Source organism: Coregonus clupeaformis, chromosome 19 (assembly GCF_020615455.1).
Source record: "Coregonus clupeaformis isolate EN_2021a chromosome 19, ASM2061545v1, whole genome shotgun sequence".
Lineage (NCBI taxonomy): Eukaryota > Metazoa > Chordata > Actinopteri > Salmoniformes > Salmonidae > Coregonus > Coregonus clupeaformis.
The window spans coordinates 20268836-20289578 of record NC_059210.1 but is presented as its reverse complement, the minus strand read 5'-3'; the positions used below and the strand labels follow the sequence as shown (position 1 = coordinate 20289578).

The window sequence follows — 20743 nt, the reverse complement described above, 5'->3', positions numbered from 1 at the left end:
ACGTTCAAAGTTCTTGAAATGTTCCGTATTGACTGACCTTCATGTCTTAAAATAATGATGGACTGTCGTTTCTCTTTGCTTATATGAGCTGTTCTTGCCATAATATGGACTTGGTCTTTTACCAAATAGGGCTATCTTCTATATACCACCCCTACCTTGTCACAACACAACTGATTGGCTCAAACACATTAAGAAGGAAAGAAATTCCACAAATTAACTTTTAAGAAGGCACACCTGTTAATTGAAATACATTCCAGGTGACTACCTCATGAAGATGATGGAGAGAATGCCAAGCTGATTGAGAGAATTAAATACTTTTTTTCCATTGAAATGCATTGGGAAGAGCTCATTTAAATATTGTTATAGTTCAAGAAGTATAAATGGTATCAAAAATATTTTCTCAAGCAATCCGAGTTGGGGCACTCTGGACATTTTGAAGTTGGTATCGTGTTAATGGCTTCAACTGTTTAAGCTCTAGAGCATGTTAAAGAAATCAAATAATAACATGCATATGTAAGAAAGCTAGAATTGTGCTTTGCCTTTAGCAAGTACACCTAAATAATGAATATGCAACTTGCCTGTAGATCAGCTGGAACACAGACATTAAAGTGACCTTGCACACATTCAATCTCTGGCCTGCTTGTTGTAAATTATATTTGAAGGTACGTTCCGTCGTTTGGACTCATTGGTGTCCTCAGACCTTCGTCTTCATTTCAGCCCGTGCTGTAATAATAATGGGCAAAGGAAAAATCCCACTTTTACATGCTGTAGTGCATTCAGGGTATTGCCTGCCCAGGACCTCGGTCCTTGTTTGTCAGTCAAAACATCACAACATAGCCTTGACAGTTTCGATGTTGTCATCAGGGCCATCCCACTTTTGACAGTCACAACGACCCGGGTTCATTTCCTAGTCGGACACTAATATCTCATTAAGCTACATAAATAAACTGATCCTTGTTAAATTCCATCCACCTCAACACCCATATTACTGAATGTATGAAGTAGCTCTACGTGTCCTTAATTTGGCATAGCTGAAATAATATAATATTACTAAGAAAGAAAAATGTACTAAAATAGTATAACATATATACAGGTCCATTAACTCATAACTTACAGTAACAATTATAATAGACAATCTGCTTGAATATCCTTGACTAGTTTACAAAACATGAGTAATGGTCACACACTTTCTCTTTCACACACTCCCTATTTCACACGCTCCCCCTACGCATGCAGCAGGTTTGCAACATTGTATCATTGCACTACTAGTGTATCATCTGCTTCAACGTTCAATGATCCAAGTGTTCATTATATGGCGTCGTTTTATCTTATTTCTCACCTGCTCAAAGCCTGAGAATCAAAGCCTGTTATTTCTCGTATGGGACTGTGTGGAACCCGGCGGAAAGCTGCAACTTGCGCTCCTCCGTCAACTTTCCACAATCCCTTCTGCACGTAGCGGCACACTCTTCCCTGCAGGACACAGTGGAACGTTACCGATAGCCTTGAATCATCAGGTGGAGAGATGGTGGATAGATAGATGGAATACGTTTCTTCTAACTAATCTAGCAACAACTTTCGTAATGTATAGCCTATTAGTTTTGCTCTAGTTACAGGCGAGCCAACGCACAGAACAACATAACGTTAGCTAGCAAACCGTAGCTATAGCTAGCTTGCTTGTTTTAGATACGGTTCTTCCACATACCTATGTTGGACCACTTGTCCCTTGTTTTTCTAGCCCCTTCCGATTGAAATAGAGTTTTCCCGCATCTCTCAACGTCTTCCGTTGCCTGTCTTTCCATTCCTTTAGCTTAGTTTTTCTTGATAGCAATCAAGTTTTCAAGATATAGGAATTTCAAAAACCAAATTGTAACCTGCCACAGCATCGTGATGATGCAACATTTTTGAAAGTCCTATATCTTGAAAACTTGATTGCTGACATGCCATATATTTTGGGATTGTATCAACAGTGGATTAATGGAAAAAAAAAAATAGATTTTTTGACTTGATTATTCCTTTAAGATTTCTCTCATGGAGATTTTTGTGTCTGGTGTTGTGTGCTTCCAAAGCACTACATACAAGTGCCATATGATCAAACAGCAGACTGGTGATTCAGTCAGATCTTTTTCCATATATCAGTGTGATGTAAGACCTTACATCCTACTCAGCAGCTGCTTGCCCCATCCTCTACAACCCCTGGTCAAACAACTACAAAGAGAATATCAGCAGATGCAGTCCTCACCACTGACCTTTCAATGCCCCAAGGCATTCACACTGCTGGTGTGACAGGCCCCACCTCCTCCTAATGTCATGTAAACTTAGGTGGGGAATGTGACACAACCTGGGTGAGAGGCACCTTAACAGGAACAGCCCCAGTTACTTTTGGATGTCTGGACTGGCTTTGGTTGGACAAGAAACTGTGGTGGCCAATCAGAATGAAGTATTTAGACTAGTGGGAGCATCGGGCGCTATTTCAGTCAAGTGTTATGATGTTAAGATTCCCACCTTCAAATGATTGTTGTGCAATTAGAAGTGGCTATAGTGCCTTTTTGCTTTAACATTTTGACATGACATCCGTTGATTATTGTTTGTTTATCACTGTGCTGTTGAATTAGCATCATCACATGTCCGAAAAATATAGACTGAACATATTTGTTTTTTCATTGACTCGGTAGCAGAGACACTAGCCTGGGTGCCAATCTGTTTTGGGTCTCTTGTCATGTCTGTGGCATCCAGGCTAGGGTGACACCGGCCTCATTCACAAACTCTAGGGAGGTCTGTCACTTCCTCATTATGATGAATACGTGCTACTTATCCCATCCAGCTTGGCTATCAGGAGGCAGGACTGATGTGATGGGGCTCATTCCCTCTTACTGTGCAGTCATATGTCTCCGTGGGGCATTTCATATCTGTCACCAATAATAGCCATGGTGGTTAAACTTTGGAGAGTTTCATGAGCAAAACCCCTCCATCTACCACAGCCACTGGGTTTGTGTGCAGTATGATGATGTGATGGTCAGGCTGTGTTTGACTATGAATGTATTAATATACAGTATATTCATCCATATGAGCTAATGTTGCAGTTTTGGCGCAAGTATTTCAACACATTATGAAATTTAGCTTACCATATCAATCCATGCATGGGTTAGTTTTATGAAATACATGTCGATCTCGGTCATCAGATAATAGACAGTGAGCATTTCTTTGATATACAGTGCTCAGGATAAATTAAATTAATCAAATAAATATTTGTAGACATTGCAGTAAAAACACATTCTTATGCATTTTTACACACAAACACACACACATACATCTACAGCGCCGGCAGGGATCTCATTAAAAGATGCTAACGACACATTTAAGTCTAGCACATCCCTATGACACCCTTTTCATCATCCTTACCACAATGCTCCTCTCTTCCTTTCCAACTCCCTCTCTTCCTGTATTCAGCTCTCATGTACCTCCAGAAATGTTCCCCCTTTGCTCCTGACTCTTTGGTTAATCTTACACACAAGTGGCTTACTGTCCTTTTGTCATTGTTGTGACATGAGCCTACATTTCTCCTATCCCTTTCTAAGCCCCCCTGAAGGCAATTAATGTTCATTCATATTAAAACAACACTGCTTCATGTTCCTCCATCTCCGTATAGGAGATGCTAGTGCCATCTCTACTCTGGTACCACCTTTACCCGCTCTCTAAGCTTTGCCATCTCTCTTTCCTTTGCCCTGCAGCCAGGTGCCATGTGATGCCAACATATCCGAGGGGGAGATGCCCACCACCTCCTCCCTACCAGCCAAACTGGAGCTACTGTCCCCTGGGGAGGAGTGTGCCAGCCTGGTTGCCACACCGGCCTCGGCCAGCGAGAGCAGTCCCAGCCTGGGTGACCCGGAGGAGGAGGATGGCCACTCCCACTCGCCGGCATCCAGCTCCTGCAGTGCCACCTACAGCAACCTGGGTAAGACCTGGCTTCAGCTGGCCATAGGGAGACATGAAAATAGTCCGGGTGGCCATTTGATTAATTGCTCAGCAGTCTTATGGCTCGCGGGTAGAGCTATTAAGGTGCCTTTTGGACCTAGACTTGGCGCTCCGGTACCGCTTGTCTATGACTTGGGTGACTGGTGTCTTTGACAATTTTTTGGGCCTTCCTCTGACACTGCCTAGTATATAGGTCCTGGATGGCAGGAAGCTTGGCCCCAGTGATGTACTGGGCCGTACGCACTACCCTCTGTAGCGCCTTATGGTCGGATGCCGAGCAGTTTCCATACCAGGCGATGATGCAACCGGTCAGGATGCTTTCGATGGTGCAGCTGTAGAACTTTTTGAGGATCTGGGGACCCATGCCAAATATTTTCTGTCTCCTAAGGGGGAAAAGGTGTTGTCATGCCCTCATCACGACTTTCTTGGTGTGTTTGGACCATGATAGTTTGTTGGTGATGTGGACACGAAGGAACTTAACTCTCGTCCTGATAATCTGTCTGGCCCAGCGGCCTTGTGAATGTTGACCTGTTTAAAGGTCTTGCTCACATTGGCTACGGAGAGCGTGATCACACAGTCGTCCGGAACAGCTGGTGCTCTCATGCATGCTTCAGTGTTGCTTGACTCAAAGCGAGCATAAAAGGCATTTACCCCGTCTGGTAGGCGCCCGTCACTGGTCAGCTCGCGGCTGGGTTTCTCTTTGTAGTCCGTAATAGTTTGCAAGCCCTGCCACATCCGACGAGCGTCAGAGCCGGTGTAGTAGGATTCAATCTTAGTCCTGTATTGACGCTTTGCCTGTTTGATGGTTCGTCTGAGGGCATAGCGGGATTTCTTATAAGCCTCTGGATTAGTGTCCCGCTCCTTGAAAGCGGCAGCTCTAGCCTTTAGCTCGGTGCGGATGTTGCCTGTAATCCATGGCTTCTGGTTGGGATATGTATGTACGGTCACTGTGGGGACGACGTCGTCGATGCACTTGTTGATGAAGCCGGTGACTGAGGTGGTATACTCCTCAATGCCATTGGATGAATCCAGGAACATATTCCAGTCTGTGCTAGCAAAACAGTCCTGTAGCATAGCATCCACGTCATCTTACCACTTCCGTATTGAGTGAGTGACTGGTACACTGGTACGTAGTCCCCTGTAGCTCATTAGGTAGAGCATGGCGCTTGCAACGCCAGGGTTGTGGGTTTGTTTCCCACGGGGGGACAGTATGAAAATGTATGCACTCACTAACTGTAAGTCGCTCTGGATAAGAGCGTCTGCTAAATGACTAAAATGTACATGTAAAATGAACTTCCTGCTTTAGTTTTTGCTTGTAAGCAGGAATCAGGAGGATAGAATTATGGTCAGATTTGCCAAATGGAGGGCGAGGGAGAGCTTTGTACATGTCTCTGTGTGTGGAGTAAAGGTGGTCTAGAGTTTTTGTTTTTCTTCCTCTGGTTGCACATATGACATGCTGATAGTGTAGTCTACAGCTTATCATTAAATGTTTTACATTTTACATTTTAGTCATTTAGCAGACGCTCTTATCCAGAGCGACTAACAGGAGCAATTAGGGTTAAGTGCCTTGCTCAAGGGCACATTGACAGATTTTTCACCTAGTCGGCTCGGGGATTAGAACCAGCGACCTTTCGGTTACTGGCACAACGCTTTTAACCACTAAGCTACCTGCCGCCCCCTCATGAGGTACTCTACCTCAGGCGAGCAATACCTTGATACTACCTTAATATTAGACATCGCACACCAACTGTTATTGACAAATAGACACACACCCCCACCCCTCGTCTTACCGGATGTAGCTGTTCTGTCCTGCCGATGCACGGAAAACCCAGCCAACTGTATATTATCCGTGTCTTCTTTTAGCCACGATGCGGTGAAATATAAGACATTACAGTTTTTAATGTCCCGTTGGTAGGATAGTCTTGAACGGAACTCATCCAGTTTATTCTCCAGTGACTGCACATTGGCCAATAGAACGGATGGTAGAGGTGGGTTACCCACTCGCCGACGAATTCTCACAAGGCACCCAGATCTCCACTCCCTGTATTTCCTTATTTTCTTAATGCAAATGACGGGGATTTGGGCCTTGTCTGGGAGCATCATTATATCCTTTGCGTCAGACTCATTAAAGACAACATTTTTGTCCAGGTCGAGGTGAGTAATCGCTGTTCTGATATCCAGAATCAATCTTCGGTCATAACAAACAATGCGAAAAAACACACAAAATAGCATAATTGGTTAGGAGCCCGTAAAGCGCCAGCCATCCTTCTTTTTAAATGGTCATATAATGTGATTGATAATGGCAGAGTTACAGTAGGATAGGGACCAGTGGTGTATTCACTAGGAACCAAACAGAAGGAAACAGGCTGAAACAAGGAGAGACCTAGCCGAACATGTCCAATAAGAAACACAAGTTTTCAATGCACCTGTTTACACGGTTTGCACTTATGAATACACCTCAGGGAGATCTATTTAAACAAAATACAAAATCTACTCAATCATTTTAGACTGGCTCTGAAAGTCATGATGCTAGTTTTTCCATGCCAAACTATACTGTGAATCTATGATAATATAATATATTCACCAACTTGCCTTGGGCAAGTTGCTATTACCGCAGTTGGATGATGAAAATGGTAATGATTTGTTGTGTGTTTTTGTGCATAGCACTTGATACATATGCTAGCGATCAGCGGAGACAACATGTTGAATGTCAAATGAAAACCTGCAATTTAACTATATTATTTCCTCAAAAATTGACACTTTACTTTCCTCCCACTCTTTGCAGATGTTGCTAATAATAAGCTATACAAGGGAATTTCATATCACAGAAAGATGAAATCAACAAAGCGTACATTCCAAACATAATAAGTTACCTTTTAACTCCTGTACTGTACATGCAATAAACTGAGTTGTCCTACATTTCCTGTACCATCCCATTGAACCCTGCGGTGAGATCTGTAATACACTATACAGTGCCTTCATAAAGTATTCAGACCCTTTTACTTTTTCCACATTTTGTTACGTTACAGCCTAAAATTGATTAAATAAAACAAATTCCTCCGAAATTTACACACAATATCCCATAATGACGAAGCGAAAACAGGTTTTTAGAAATGATAGCAAATTTATAAAAAAATAAAAACCAGAAATACCTTATTTACATAAGTATTCAGACCCTTTGCTATGAGATTAGAAATTTAGCTCAGGTGCATCCTATTTCCATTGATCATCCTTGAGATTTTTACAACTTGATTGGAGTCAACCTGTGGTAAATTAAATGTATTGGACATGATTTGGAAAGGCACACACCTTTCTATATAAGGTCCCACAGTTGACAGTGCATGTCAGAGCAAAAACCAAGCCATGAGGTCAAAGGACTTGTCCGTAGAGCTCCGAGACAGGATTGTGTCGAGGCACGGATCTGGGGAAGGGTACCAAAACATTTCTGCAGCATTGAAGGTCCCCAAGAACACAGTGGCATCCATCAATCTTAAATGGATGAAGTTTGGAACCACCAAAACTCTTCCTAGAGCTGGCCACCCGGCCAAACTGAGCAATCGGGGGAGAAAGGCTTTGGTCAGAGAGGTGACCAAGAATCCGATGATCACTCTGACAGAGTTCCTCTGTGGAGATGGGGGAACCTTCCAGAAGGACAATCATCTCTGCAGAACTCCACCAATCAGGCCTTTATGGTAAAGTGGCCTGACGGAAGCCACTCCTCAGTAAAAAAGGCACCTAAAGACTCTCAGACCATGAGAAACAAGATTCTCTGGTCTGATGAAACCAAGATTGAATTATTTGGCCTGAATGCCAAGCGTCACATCTGTGGGGATGTATTTCAGCGGCAGGGACTGGCAGACTAGTCAGGATTGAGGCAAAGATGAACGGAGCAAAGTATAGAGAGATCCTTGATGAAAACCTGCTCCAGAGCACTCAGGACCTCAGACTGGGGCGAAGGTTCACCTTCCAACAGGACAACGACCCTAAGCACACAGCCAAGACAACGCAGGAGTGAAGTCTCTGAATGTCCTTGACTGGCCCAGCCAGAGCCCAGACAAACATCTCTGGAGAGACCTGAAAATAGCTGTGCAGCAACGCTCCCCATCCAACCTGACAGAGCTTGAGAGGATCTGCAGAGAAGAATGGGAGAAACTCCCCAAATACAGGCGTGCCAAGCTTGTAGACTTGATGCTGTAATCGCTGCCAAAGCTGTATCAACAAAGTACTGAGTAAAGGTTCTGAATACTTATGTAAATGTAATATTTCAGTGTGTTATTTTTAATAAATTAGCAAAAATGTCATAAACAGATTCATCGATTTTAGAATGAGGCTGTAACGTAACAAAATGTGAAAAAAAGTCAAGGGGTCTGAATACTTTCCGAATGCAATGTATATACAAAAGTATGTGGACACACCTTCAAATTAGTGTATTCGGCTATTTCAGCCACACCCGTTGCTGACAGGTGTATAATATCGAGCACACAGCCATGCAATCTCCATAGACAAACATTGGCAGTAGAATGGCCTTACTGAAAAGCTCAGTTACTTGCAACGTCATAGTATGCCACCTTTCCAACAAGTCAGTTCGTCAAATTTCTGCCCTGCTAGAGCTGCCCCGGTCAACTGTAAGTGCTGTTAATGTGAAGTGGAAACGTCTAGGAGCAACAACAGCTCAGCCGCGAAGTGGTAAGTTACACAAGCTCACAGAACGGGACTGCTGAGTGCTGAAGTGCGTAAAAATAGTCTGTCCTCGGTTGCAACACTCACTACCGAGATCCAAACTGCTTCTGGATGTAACGTCAGCACAATAACTGTTAATCGGGAGCTTCATGAAATGGGTTTCCATGGCTGAGCAGCCACACACAAGCCTAAGATCACAATGCGCAATGCCAAACATTGTCTGGAGTGGTGTAAAGCTCGCCGCCATTGGACTCTGGAGCAGTGGAAACGCATTCTCTGGAGTGATGAATCACGCTTTACCATCTGACTGTCCGACGGACTAATCTGGGTTTGGCGGATGACAGGAGAACGCTACCTGCCCCAATGCATAGTGCCAACAGTAAAGTTTGGTGGAGGAGGAATAATGGTCTGGGGCTGTTTTTCATGGTTTGGGCTAAGCCCCTTAGTTCCAGTGAAGAGAAATCTTAATGCTACAGCATACAATGACATTCTAGACGATTCTGTGCTTCCAACTTTGTGGCAACAGTTTGGGGAAGGCCCTTTCCTGTTTCAGCATGACAATGCCCCCATGCACAAAGCGAGGTCCATACAAAAATGTTTTGTCGAGATTGATGTGGAAGAACAGAGCCCTGACCTCAACCCCATTGAACACCTTTGGAATGGATTGGAACGGCGACTGCGAGCCAGGCCTAATCGCCCAACATCAGTGCCCGACCTCACTAATGCTCTTGTGGCTGAATTGGAAGCAAGTCCCCGCAGCAATGTTCCAACATCTAGTGGAAAGCCTTCCCCGAAGAGTGGAGACTGTTATAGCAGAAAGGGGGGGGGGGGACCAACGCCATAATAATGCCAATGAATTTGGAATGAGATGTTCGACGAACAGGTGTCTACATACTTTTGGTCATGTAGTGTATCTTACTGGCTCTCTCTCTGACCACTTCCCTGTCACTGTGCTTTGTATTGAAGCCTGCTGGATCACTCATCAAAGGCTATTGCTCAGCAATGCGCAGCGGAAGTTACATTTCAGGACTGCGCCCCTGTTAGGGCTGGTTGACTCGGAGTGACTGATCCATTACATATTCCTCATCATCACTTGCATATCAGATCAGAACCTTGTAGAGAAGATGTCGATGTAATGACATGCACATTACAGCTCTTTAGAGTTGCTGTTTGAAGGCAGTTGGGAAGCCCGGATCGGTCGCCCAAATGGAGAGCGCGGTCGCTTTGATCATGAAGGACTGCTGCGTGAGAGGCTTTCAGATCATCAGGGCTCTGTGTGTGTGTGTGTGGATGGCTCTCATCGCTGTCAAGTGGTATGTGTGTGTGAGGCAGTGGTGTGTGTCATGAAAGTGCAGTGGTGTGTGTCCTGAAAGTGATGAAAGCGCTCTGTGTGACTAAATGATGAGCACCTAGTTACATCCTGCTCCAACTAACAGCTAATGAGGGAGAGAGGGAGAGTGTACGTGTTAGTTAGTGAGAGTGTGAGATGACGGAGAAGGAACGATCAAGTTTATTTTTCACTTGCTGTAGGTAAGATGACTGAGTGATTTTCTGTCCTTAAACTGCACTGATCAGAAAACAGGATAGGTGATAGATGGGTGCAAGCAAAATGAATGGAAGCCTTTCTTGAATTTGCTTTCATATTTATTTAACCTTTATTTAACCAGGAAAGACCTTTGAAGTTAGAAACCTATTTTGTGAGGGCAGCCTGGCATGTGACTTCAGTGCAGTCCAATTTGAATATTGAGATGGGAACAGATGAGGGGGATTGTGTTGAACTGTGCTGGCCTATGCCATGTCATACTGTGCTATGTTCGGCAGACATTGGCTGTATAGGGCTATGCTGGGCTGTGCTGAACTGTGCTGACCCATGCCATACCATGCATGCTATGATATGCCCTGAATGAGCAGTCCAGAAATCTTACACTTTCAAAGGAAATGGATAGGGCTCTTTCTTTTTGAAATTCCTGCCTCCTGTTCTGTGTCTCTGAAGTTGAAAGAATGACATTGATTCTCTCTTTCCCCAAACACGCACACATGCACACGCACCTTCTTACACTCTCGCACACACCCTCCCCTTTCTATCAAAATGAGAAGCAGAATAAGAAGTAGAGCAGGGGCGTCCTGCCTGTTGGCATGAGTGTCGCAGCAGGAATTTTCAGGGAGGCGAACAGGGAGAGCACACCCCTCGCTGCCCCACTGAGCCCGGCTTTCTTGCTCTTCTTCTTCTCACAACTTTGACTCAGCGATATTAGCAGGATCGAGGTAGGGAGTTCTCTTTCTTCTCATTTGATATTTTTGTGTTTTTTATTCATTATTTCTCTCTCATTCGAACTCCCCACCCTCCTCATCCTTCCACCTCTCCTACTCACTCCTCATCTCTCATTCCTTTACCTTCCTCCTCTTCTCTGCTGCTCACCTCTTCTCTCTCTTCCACCACCACTCCTCTCTCACCCTCTCCTCCTCTCTTACCCTCTCCTCTCCACACATCACCCTCTCCTCCTCTCTCACCCTCTCCTCTCTCACCCTCTCCTCCTCTCTTACCCTCTCCTATCCACACATCACCCTCTCCTCCTCTCTCACCCTCTCCGCTCTCACCCTCTCCTCTCTCCTCCTCTCTCCTGTCTATCTCTCGACTCCTCTTTCATTATCACCTACTCTCTTTTTTTCTATCTATACTCTCCCCTCCTCTCCTTGATATATTGATATATATATCTCTCAGTAGCCAAGCAATGACAAAGCGTGCCAGTATTGTGGTTGGTTATGGAAAGAGACTGGGTTATCACTTTGCAATGGTGATTAGCCAAAGTTAAAACCTCTCTGCTGCACAGCATTTGTCTCCTCCTGTAGAAACCAGTGTGCCTCATAGAATAGAAGGGACATTTTATTTGCTCAGATTGTATTACTACCTAGAGCCGAAAAGACTGTGTTATTGGGTTGTTAATTGGATTCGTTCCGACATTTCTTTATAAAAAAGATTTTGGGGAGAGGAATTATTTGTGTACTTGTTTGACATTTTACTGTGTTGTTAGGAGCTAGTAACGTAAGCATTTTGCTGTGTCCGCTATAACATCTGCTAAACGCGACCAATAAAAAATTATAAAAACACAAAAACGTATGTAGTGTCCGAACGGTTTGGGCTACACACTAATATTACCCCTCTATGGAAAGATGAGACTCTCACGAACACGATGGTGTTCGAAAAATGAATGGAAGTGAATAGGGCATTTCCACGTCAAAGTTTTACATGTCATTACACGCAAAACATGTTTTATTTCCTGAGCTTTCTTATATCTCTCAGATATACGACAGACACTTCAAAACATACTTCCTTTTGATTTATTTTTTGACTATCTGTTTTTCCATGGATGAATCTGTTATTCCATATGTTTCTATTGGCTAATAGCAGTAAGGACAATTTCAATGTTTCATCAAATAATAAAAAGTATACCTACAGTGGTCCTACAATTCTAAATCAAATAGCTAAATGATCCTTGGTATGACCATCTTAAAACAATTCCATATGTAAGGTTAGTGGAAACCCAGCCCGGGCCCTTAGACTCTTATAGAATTATCGATCAAAATACTGTTGGGCTTCTGTTGTGCATTGATTATGGGCACTGTAGCATCTCAGTAATCAATTCTCATGCAGTGGGAAGTTGAAAAATACTCTGCAAAAAGGCTTCATGCATTTTGGAGTCACTTTTATTGTAAATAAGAATAGAATATGTTTCTAAACACTTCTACATTAATGTAGATGCTACCATGATTATGTATAAACAGGAATTAATCGTTAATAATGATGAGTGAGAAAGTTACGGATGCATAAATATACCCCCCCCCAAAATGTTATTGTTAATGGTGAGAGTCAAGACATCAGTCAGGAAGTTAAAGCTTGGTCGCAAATGGACAATGACCCCAAGCATACTTCCAAAGTTGTGGCAAAATGACTTAAGGACAACAAAGTCAAGGTATTGGAGTGGCCATCACAAAGCCCTGACCTCAATCCTATAGAAAATTTGTGGGCAGAACTAAAAAAGTGTGTGCGATCAAGGAGACCTACAAACTTGACTCAGTTACACCAGCTCTGTCAGGAGGAATGGGCCAAAATTCACCCAACTTATTGTGGGAAGCTTGTGGAAGGCTACCCGAAACGTTTGACCCAAGTAAAACAATTTAAAGGAAATCGACCGTGAAGGCCTGATTCACACAGTCCCCTCTGAACAGTTGATATTGAGATGTGTCTGTGACTTGAACTCTGTGTAGCATTTATTTGGGCTGCAATTTCTGAGGCTGGTAACTGTAATGAACGTATCCTCTGCAGCAGAGGTAACTCTGGGTCTTCCATTCCTGTGGCGGTCCTCATGAGAGCCAGTTTCATCATAGCGCTTGATGGTTTTTGCAACTGCACTTGAAAAAACTTTCAAAGTTCTTGAAATCTTCCGTATTGACTGACCTTCATGTCTTAAAGTAATGATGGACTGTCGTTTATTCTTGCTTATTTGAGTTGTTCTTGCCATAATATGGACTTAGTATTTTACCAAATAGGGCTATCTTCTGTATACCCTGTCCCCCCCTGTCATAACACAACTGATTGACTCAAGAAGGAAAGAAATTCCACAAATTAACTTTTAAGAAGGCACACCTGTTAATTGAAATGCATTCCAGGTGACTACCTCATGAAGCTGGTTGAGAGAATGCCAAGAGTGTGCAAAGTTGTCATCAAGGCAAAGGGTGGCTATTTGAAGAATCTCAAATAGAAAATATTTTTTGTGTTATTTCATAGTTTTGATGTCTTCACTATTATTCTACAATGTTCAAAATAGTAAAAAATAAAGAAAAACCCTTGAATGAGTAGGTGTGTCCAAACTTTTGACTGGTAGTGTATATTACATTAGTTTTATGATATGGAAATGTGAAGTGCACATTTGGACTCGCAGGTGTTTCGGCTTGCTTGTATGACATCAAAGCGGTATTTATTATAATCCTCAACGTCTCATCTTTCAAAATACATCGACTCTCCTTTATTTACAGCATTTCTCTCACTCTGACAACAAAACATTTGCAAAAAAAGTTGGCCAATTAACGGGAGCGATGGGGGCAACTTCTTGTCACGTGCGGTGCTCAAGTTCAGAACCGCTGTCAGTCAATTCCAATACTACGCTGTGAAGCGGAGACCTTGAGCTCTGATGTCATGTATAGCATATTACTGTACAGCCATTGCCTTCCAATTTAGGCGTTTATCAGTGTCCAAATCTGCCATTTTCAACCCGAATGAGGGTATGAGTGTAAAGAGTTAATGTTCATAGACATATTCTTATTAACAATAAAATGGACTCCTAAATGACACAATACATTATTTACCATTCATTTCTATTGGACACAACATAATCTGAAACACAACCAAAACAAACTGCAAATGGGTGCTACTGTAGGAATATGGGACCAAAATACTAAATGTTTGACTACTTTAATACACTATAAGTGAATTTGTCCAAATACTTATGACACATTCAAATGGGGGGAATAGAAAAATAAATATGTTTTCATTTCTAAATGGTAAAACAGATATGCATGAAAATACCCTCAAATAAAAGTTTTTAAAAAACTAATTTTTATTGACCACATTTTCTCCACTATTTCGTGATATCCAATTGGTAGTTAAGACCTTGTCTCGTCACTGCAATGGGCTCAGGAGAGGCGAAGGGAGAGGCGAAGGTCGAGACATGCGTCCTCCGAAACATGACTGCTCAGACCTCTGCGCCACTCGGGAGGCCCCACTCCTCATATGTTGTTTTTTTTACCTCAATTCCAAAATGCTGGAGTATAGCGCCAAATTACAAGTTTTAGCTTCACTGTCTAAATAAATATGTATGGGAGTGTATATTAAAAAAAAAAAGCTTTTGCAGAAATTATGCCACGTTTGGATTTATAAAGGAAATTAAACGCAATTAGCCTTTAATCCAGGGTAGATTTGTAGAGGATTTGGACTGCAGCTTTTCCCATGTGACCATGACCGTTGAGTCAAAAGGCCTAGTTAGTTGGCTCTGTCCTGGTACCTAACTCTCCAAGACACTTACGTAACGATTAAAGATGCCTTTCTGTAACGATTCCACACGCAAATAGCCATTTGAAGCTATGACGTTGCTTTTTAATGTTTAATGTCAGAGTGGATGGTCCAGCCACCTTTTAATGTATACAAACAGCATATGGGCAGTGGGCATATCATTAACTTTTAACATTGCCATAGGGTTGGGTCATTTGAAAATGTCTACGGTACTTAGAGCCTTTGAGAGTGGTGTTCTGACTGCGGAGATCATACGTTCACCCACACCGTGTCTAAGTACCGCAAAAATCTCCAATTTGGACTCCAGACCAAAGGACACATTTCCACCGGTCTAATGCCCATTACTTGTGTTTCTTGGCCCAAGCAGGTCTCTTCTTCTTATTGGTGTCCTTTAGTAGTGGTTTCTTTGCAGCAATTCGACCATGAAGGCCTGATTCATGCAGTCTCCTCTGAACAGTTGATGTTGAGATGTGTCTTTAATTAGAACACTGTGAAGCATTTATTTGGGCTGCAATTTCTGAGGCTGGTAACTCTAATGAACTTATCGTCTGCAGCAGAGGTATCTCTGGGTCTTCCATTCCTGTGGCGGTCCTCATGAGAGCCAGTTTCATGATAGTGCTTGATGGTTTATGTGGCACTTGAAGAAACTTTCAAAGTTCTTGAAACTTTCCGTATTGACTGACCTTCATGTCTTAAAATAATGATGGACTGTCGTTTCTCTTTGCTTATTTGAGCTGTTCTTGCCATAATACGGACTTGGTCTTTTACCAAATAGGGCTATCTTCTGTATACCCCCCTACCTTGTCACAACACAACTGATTGGCTCAAACGCATTAAGAAGGAAATACATTCCTTTTAAGAAGGCACACCTGTTCATTGAAATGCATTTGAGGTGACTACCTCATGAAGCTGGTTGAGAGAATGACAAGATTGTGCAAAGCTGTCATCAAGGCAAAGGATGGCTATTTGAAGAATCTCAAATATATTTTGATTTGTTTAACACTTTTTTGGTTACTACATGATTCCATATGTGTTATTTCATAGTTTTGATGTCTTCACTATTATTCTACAATGTAAAAATAAAGAAAAACCCTTGAATGAGTAGATGTGTCCAAACTTTTAACTGGTAGTGTATATATGTGTATGCTTTGTACTACCCTCTGGAGTAATGTCCATTGCCTTCTCAAGCCATCCATAAAACAATCCAATCTAGAATCTATTACCCGGATGCTTGGATCCATTTAAGATTGTCGTAACTGTTAAGTCCTGCAGTGTGAGAAGACGAGCATGGCGAGGGTGAAAATATATCACAGTCTGATGCACACACACTTTAATTTAACACACACATCACGTACCAGATCTGCATGCACTGTTACAGCACTGCAAGTGTTAGCCTACACCACCCTCGCACACTCTCACATGCACCATCACACAGACCCACAAACACACACACTCACTCACATTCTCCTTCAAATTCACACATGCATACACACACAAACACACACACACACACACACACACACACACACACACACACACACACACACACACACACACACACACACACACACACACACACACACACACCAGTGATTCATATAGCTAGGCTTGGGCAATAGCAGAGCAGTCCCTCCTGAGTTTGTGATGTAGACTCTCCAAGAAGCAGAAGCATCATGTGACCTTGCAGCTGGAGAGCCCAGTGCTATAGGCCTAAATCTATATATAGGTCACTTACAGCCATTTTCACTTTTGGCCTAGTACAGTGTCAATAGCACATATTTGTTCCAGCCCAGCGCACCTGATTCAACTTATCAAATGCTCAGTGTTTAACTTAGTTTAATCATATGGGTTAGTGCTGGGCTAAAACAAAAATATGCAGCCCCTGGGGGGTCCTCCAGGAACTGATTGAAACACTGCTACTGTACATTGATCCGAAAATCGTTGGTGTGTGTGTGTACACGTTTCAGGAGGTTTTTCCAAGTGAAAGTAGCAGCAAGAGCATTAGTGGCAGGGTCATTCATACATGTGGATTAGGCTAATGATTGTTTTCTTTAGCGGGAAAATGTTAAATACTCTTATTTTCCTATTTTATGTTAAGTGCCTCTCATTTCTATCTGATCCTCATTACTCCATATCTTGGTTCTTAGACAAGATGATGGATACAGGCCACCCAGTCTTGGACAGATTCTTGCACATGAGTGAAAGAAGGCTTTATTCCCTTCAGGCGATATTCCGATTTTTGCTAGCCTATTTAGCATTTAAATGATAAGGCAGCCAAGAGTATTTTGGATTGGTGTATACTAACATATGTTTTCAGTTTTAACATCAGGAAATCTCATGCAGTGTTTAATGAAATGAAATTCCAGGCCTAACCAAAAGGTCCAAGGAAGATGAGAAGGGATTCAGAACAAGGACTAGCCTACAACTTGTTTTTCTTCTTTTTTTACAGTTCCCTGAAGTGTTTGCATCAAAGTCTACAATACACTTTCTCCGATGAGTGACACAATTGTTATTCTTAATGCTGTTTAATTCCCGTCACTCAAGCTGTGTGAGTTTTCTGTGGTCCTTTTCACCCTGACTGTGGACCCCCACCAAACCCCCACTCTGGAGAAAAGCTTGAGGGATCTAGGGATTTCTGCCATGGTGGACAAAATTAGGGCACTGTTAACTAAAGCCTGCTGACAAAATCACTTTCCAAGTGCCTCCTTAAGCCTCCCTGAAAACCACTTGAGGAGAGATTTATTTTCAAACCACATGGCAGCTAGTTGGACATACTTACTACCAGCTGTTCTGTTCTGGTTGGTGTCCTGAATTTGCCCCAGGACCTATCGCAGGGAGGAACTAGGCAGCATATGTAGCTACTGTACATAAGAACTAAAGTATGAGAATACAGTCAGAGAAATAAGGTTGTCAATGTCTTAGGTTCTCTATACAGGGGAAACCTTTGACTCAATGACTTGGTGATGATGAACTGTTGATGTTTGAAACGTGGGTTGTTGTAATCTCTCTTTCCTTTCGCAGGTCAATCCAGAGCCAACATGATCCCGCTGAAGCACCCACGGAACATCAAGGCTTCGGACGACACCGTGGCCGACTTGGACGAAGAGGCCTCCAAAGCCACTCCGCCCCCGCTGCCCAAGAAGTCGGTAGCCCGCCCCAGCACCGAGACCTCCAGCCTGGGAAAGGAGCTGCCGCTGAGGCCCAAGCGTGAGGCGAAACCCGGGGGTACCAACCTGAGCGTGGCCAACCCCCTGTATGACATGGACTCCACGTGGGAGACGGGCAGCCATAGCTCCTCGCTCAGCTCCGAGGCCCGCCTTCATGACCAGGAGAGTGGGGACTCCCTGGAGAGACCAGTGGTAGCTGTCAACAAGGGCCGAGGGGCCAACAGCCTGTCGTGCCTGGCCTCGGCACCCTGCGCCACCACGGGGAGGGAGCGGCGGGGCTGCCACAGTGCAGAGTCCCTGGCGGGCAAGGCCCGGACCACGGGCAGGGGGGATGGGGGTGGAGGGAGCAGCAAGCCCCAGAGGCATGCCCTCTACAAGGGCATGGACAGCTGGGAGGAGGTGGTGGGTCGCATCCGGGGGCTGCACACGGACACGCTGAGGAAGCTGGCAGGGAAGTGCGAGGACCGCTTCATGGCCGGGCAGAAGGACCACCTGCGCTTTGGCACGGACAGCTGGTCGCACTTCAGGCTGACCACAGGGAAGCCCTGCTGCGAAGCCGGAGACTCTGTTTACTACACTGCCTCCTACGCCAAGGATCCGTTGGTCAACTACGCCATCAAGGTATGACCAAAAGGTTTCAAAAGGAGGCCTTTGCACTCTAATAAAATAATTTCATATTTCTGGGTGATTTATATTAAGATCAAAATAAATATTGTGACATCTCTTTGAGATTCAAGAGAGCAGCTATCTTTAATAAAATGTTCACCAAATGTATATATATATATTTTTTAATCTTCACTTATTCATGAAAAGTCTTCTAAATAATCTAGCTTAAACCTGTTGGGCACTGAGTCCAGCGTGTCTCTTGGAAGTCGCCAGCTCTGTCCTCTCTCAACCACCCTCCCTCTGAAGTCAGAATTTCTTAGCTTAGAAAATAAAATATTACCAAGGGCACCATTTTATTATAGTAACTATCACATAGCACTCAGTGAAAGACATGTTCCGGAACTTTGGCAACTAGTAAGTATTTTTTAAACCTCCCGCTTTGATCTGGATGTGTCAATGTGTAGTTCATACATGCATAATCTATACTGAACAAAAATATAAACGCAACATGCAACAATTTCAACGATTTTACTGAGTTACGGTTCATGTAGGGAATCAGTCAATTGAAATAAATTAGTTAGGCCCTAATCTATAGATTTCACATGACTGGGCAGGGGTGCAGCCATGGGTGGACCTGGGAGGGCATAGGCCCACCCACTTGGGAGCCAGGCCCATCCACTGGGGAGCCAGGCCCAGCCAATCAAAATGAGTTTTTCCCCACAAAAGGGCTTTATTACAGACAGAAATACTCCTCAGTTTCATCAGCTGTCCGGGTGGCTGGTCTCAGACGATCCCACAGGTGAAGAAGCCGGATGTGGAGGTCCTAGGCTGGCATGGTTACAAGTGGTCTGCGGTTGTGAGGCCGGTTGGACGTATTGCTAAATTCTCTAAAATGATGTTGGAGGCAGCTTATGGTAAAGAAATTAACATTCAATTATCTGGCAACAGCTCAGGTGGACATTCCTGCAGTCAGCATGCCAATTGCACGCTCCCTCAAAACTTGAGGCATCTGTGACAAAACTGCACATTTTAGTGGCATTTATTGTCCCCAGCAAAAGGTGTACCTGTGTAATGATCATGCTGTTTAGTCAGCTTCTTGTTTAGTCAGGTGGATGGATTATCTTGGCAAAGGAGAAATGTTCACTAACAGGGATGTAAACTAATTTGTGCACAACATTTGAGAGAAATAAGCTTTTTGTGCTTATGGAAAAATTCTGGGATCTTTTATTTCAGCTCATGAAACATGGGACCAAAACTTTACGTTACGTTTACATCCAGTAGAGCAGTGTTTCCCAAACTTGGTCCTCGGGACCCCAAGGGGTGCACATTTTAGTTTTTGCCCTAACACTACTATGGGCGGCAGGTAGCTTAGTGGTTAAGAGCATTGTGCCAGTAACCGAAAGGTCGCTGGTTCTAATCCCCGAGCCCACTAGGTGAAACATCTGTCGATGTGCCCTTGAGCAAGGCACTTAACTCTAATTGCTCCTGTAAGTCGCTCTGGATAAGAGCGTCTGCTAAATGACCAATTATTATTATTATTATTATTACTACACATCTGATTCAAATTATCCCAGATGATTAGTTGATTATTTGAATCAGCTGTGTAGTGCTAGGGCAAAAACCAAAACGTGCACCCCTTGGGGTCCTGAGAAACGAGTTTGGGAATCCCTGCAGTAGAGCGAGAGAGAGCAATGTGGATTGATCTGGTTGATTGACAGCTGGGGTCCCTAGTGACAGGACGTTTCATTAGTATTCAACCCCTTTGTTATGGCAAGCCTAAATAAGTTCAGGAGTAAACATTTGCTTAACAAGTCACATATTAAGTTGCATGGACTCACTGTGTGCAATAACAGTGTTTAACATGATTTTTGAATGACTACCTCATCTCTGTACCCCATACAATTATCAAACACAGATTCAACCACAAAGACCAGGGATGTTTTCCAATCCCTCGCAAAGGGCACCTATTGGTAGATTGGTAAAAAAAAAAAATATGCAGACATTGAGCATGGTATAGTTAGTAATAACACTTTGGATGGTGAATCAATACACCCAGTCACTACAAAGATAGAGGCATCCTTCCTAACTCAGTTGCCAGAGAGGAAGGAAACCGTTTAGGGATTTCACCATTAGGCCAATGGTGACTTTAAAACAGTTTAGAGTTTAATGGCTGTGATAGGATAAAATTGAGGATGGGATCAACATCATTGTAGTTACTCCACAATACTAACCTAAATGAAGGAGTGAAAAG

The 20743-nt window shown here is 43.3% G+C and overlaps 1 protein-coding gene across 1 annotated transcript in view; it reads left to right on the top strand.

Annotated features, from left to right (window-relative positions):
* Positions 1-20743, top strand: part of peak1 (pseudopodium-enriched atypical kinase 1) — a 45460-nt gene that overhangs the window by 10374 nt on the left and 14343 nt on the right. The window contains exons 2-3 of the mRNA XM_041837647.2: positions 3729-3952; positions 17741-18507. Of these exons, the coding sequence (XP_041693581.2) occupies positions 3729-3952; positions 17741-18507 (991 nt within the window). The remainder of the gene's footprint in view (positions 1-3728; positions 3953-17740; positions 18508-20743) is intronic.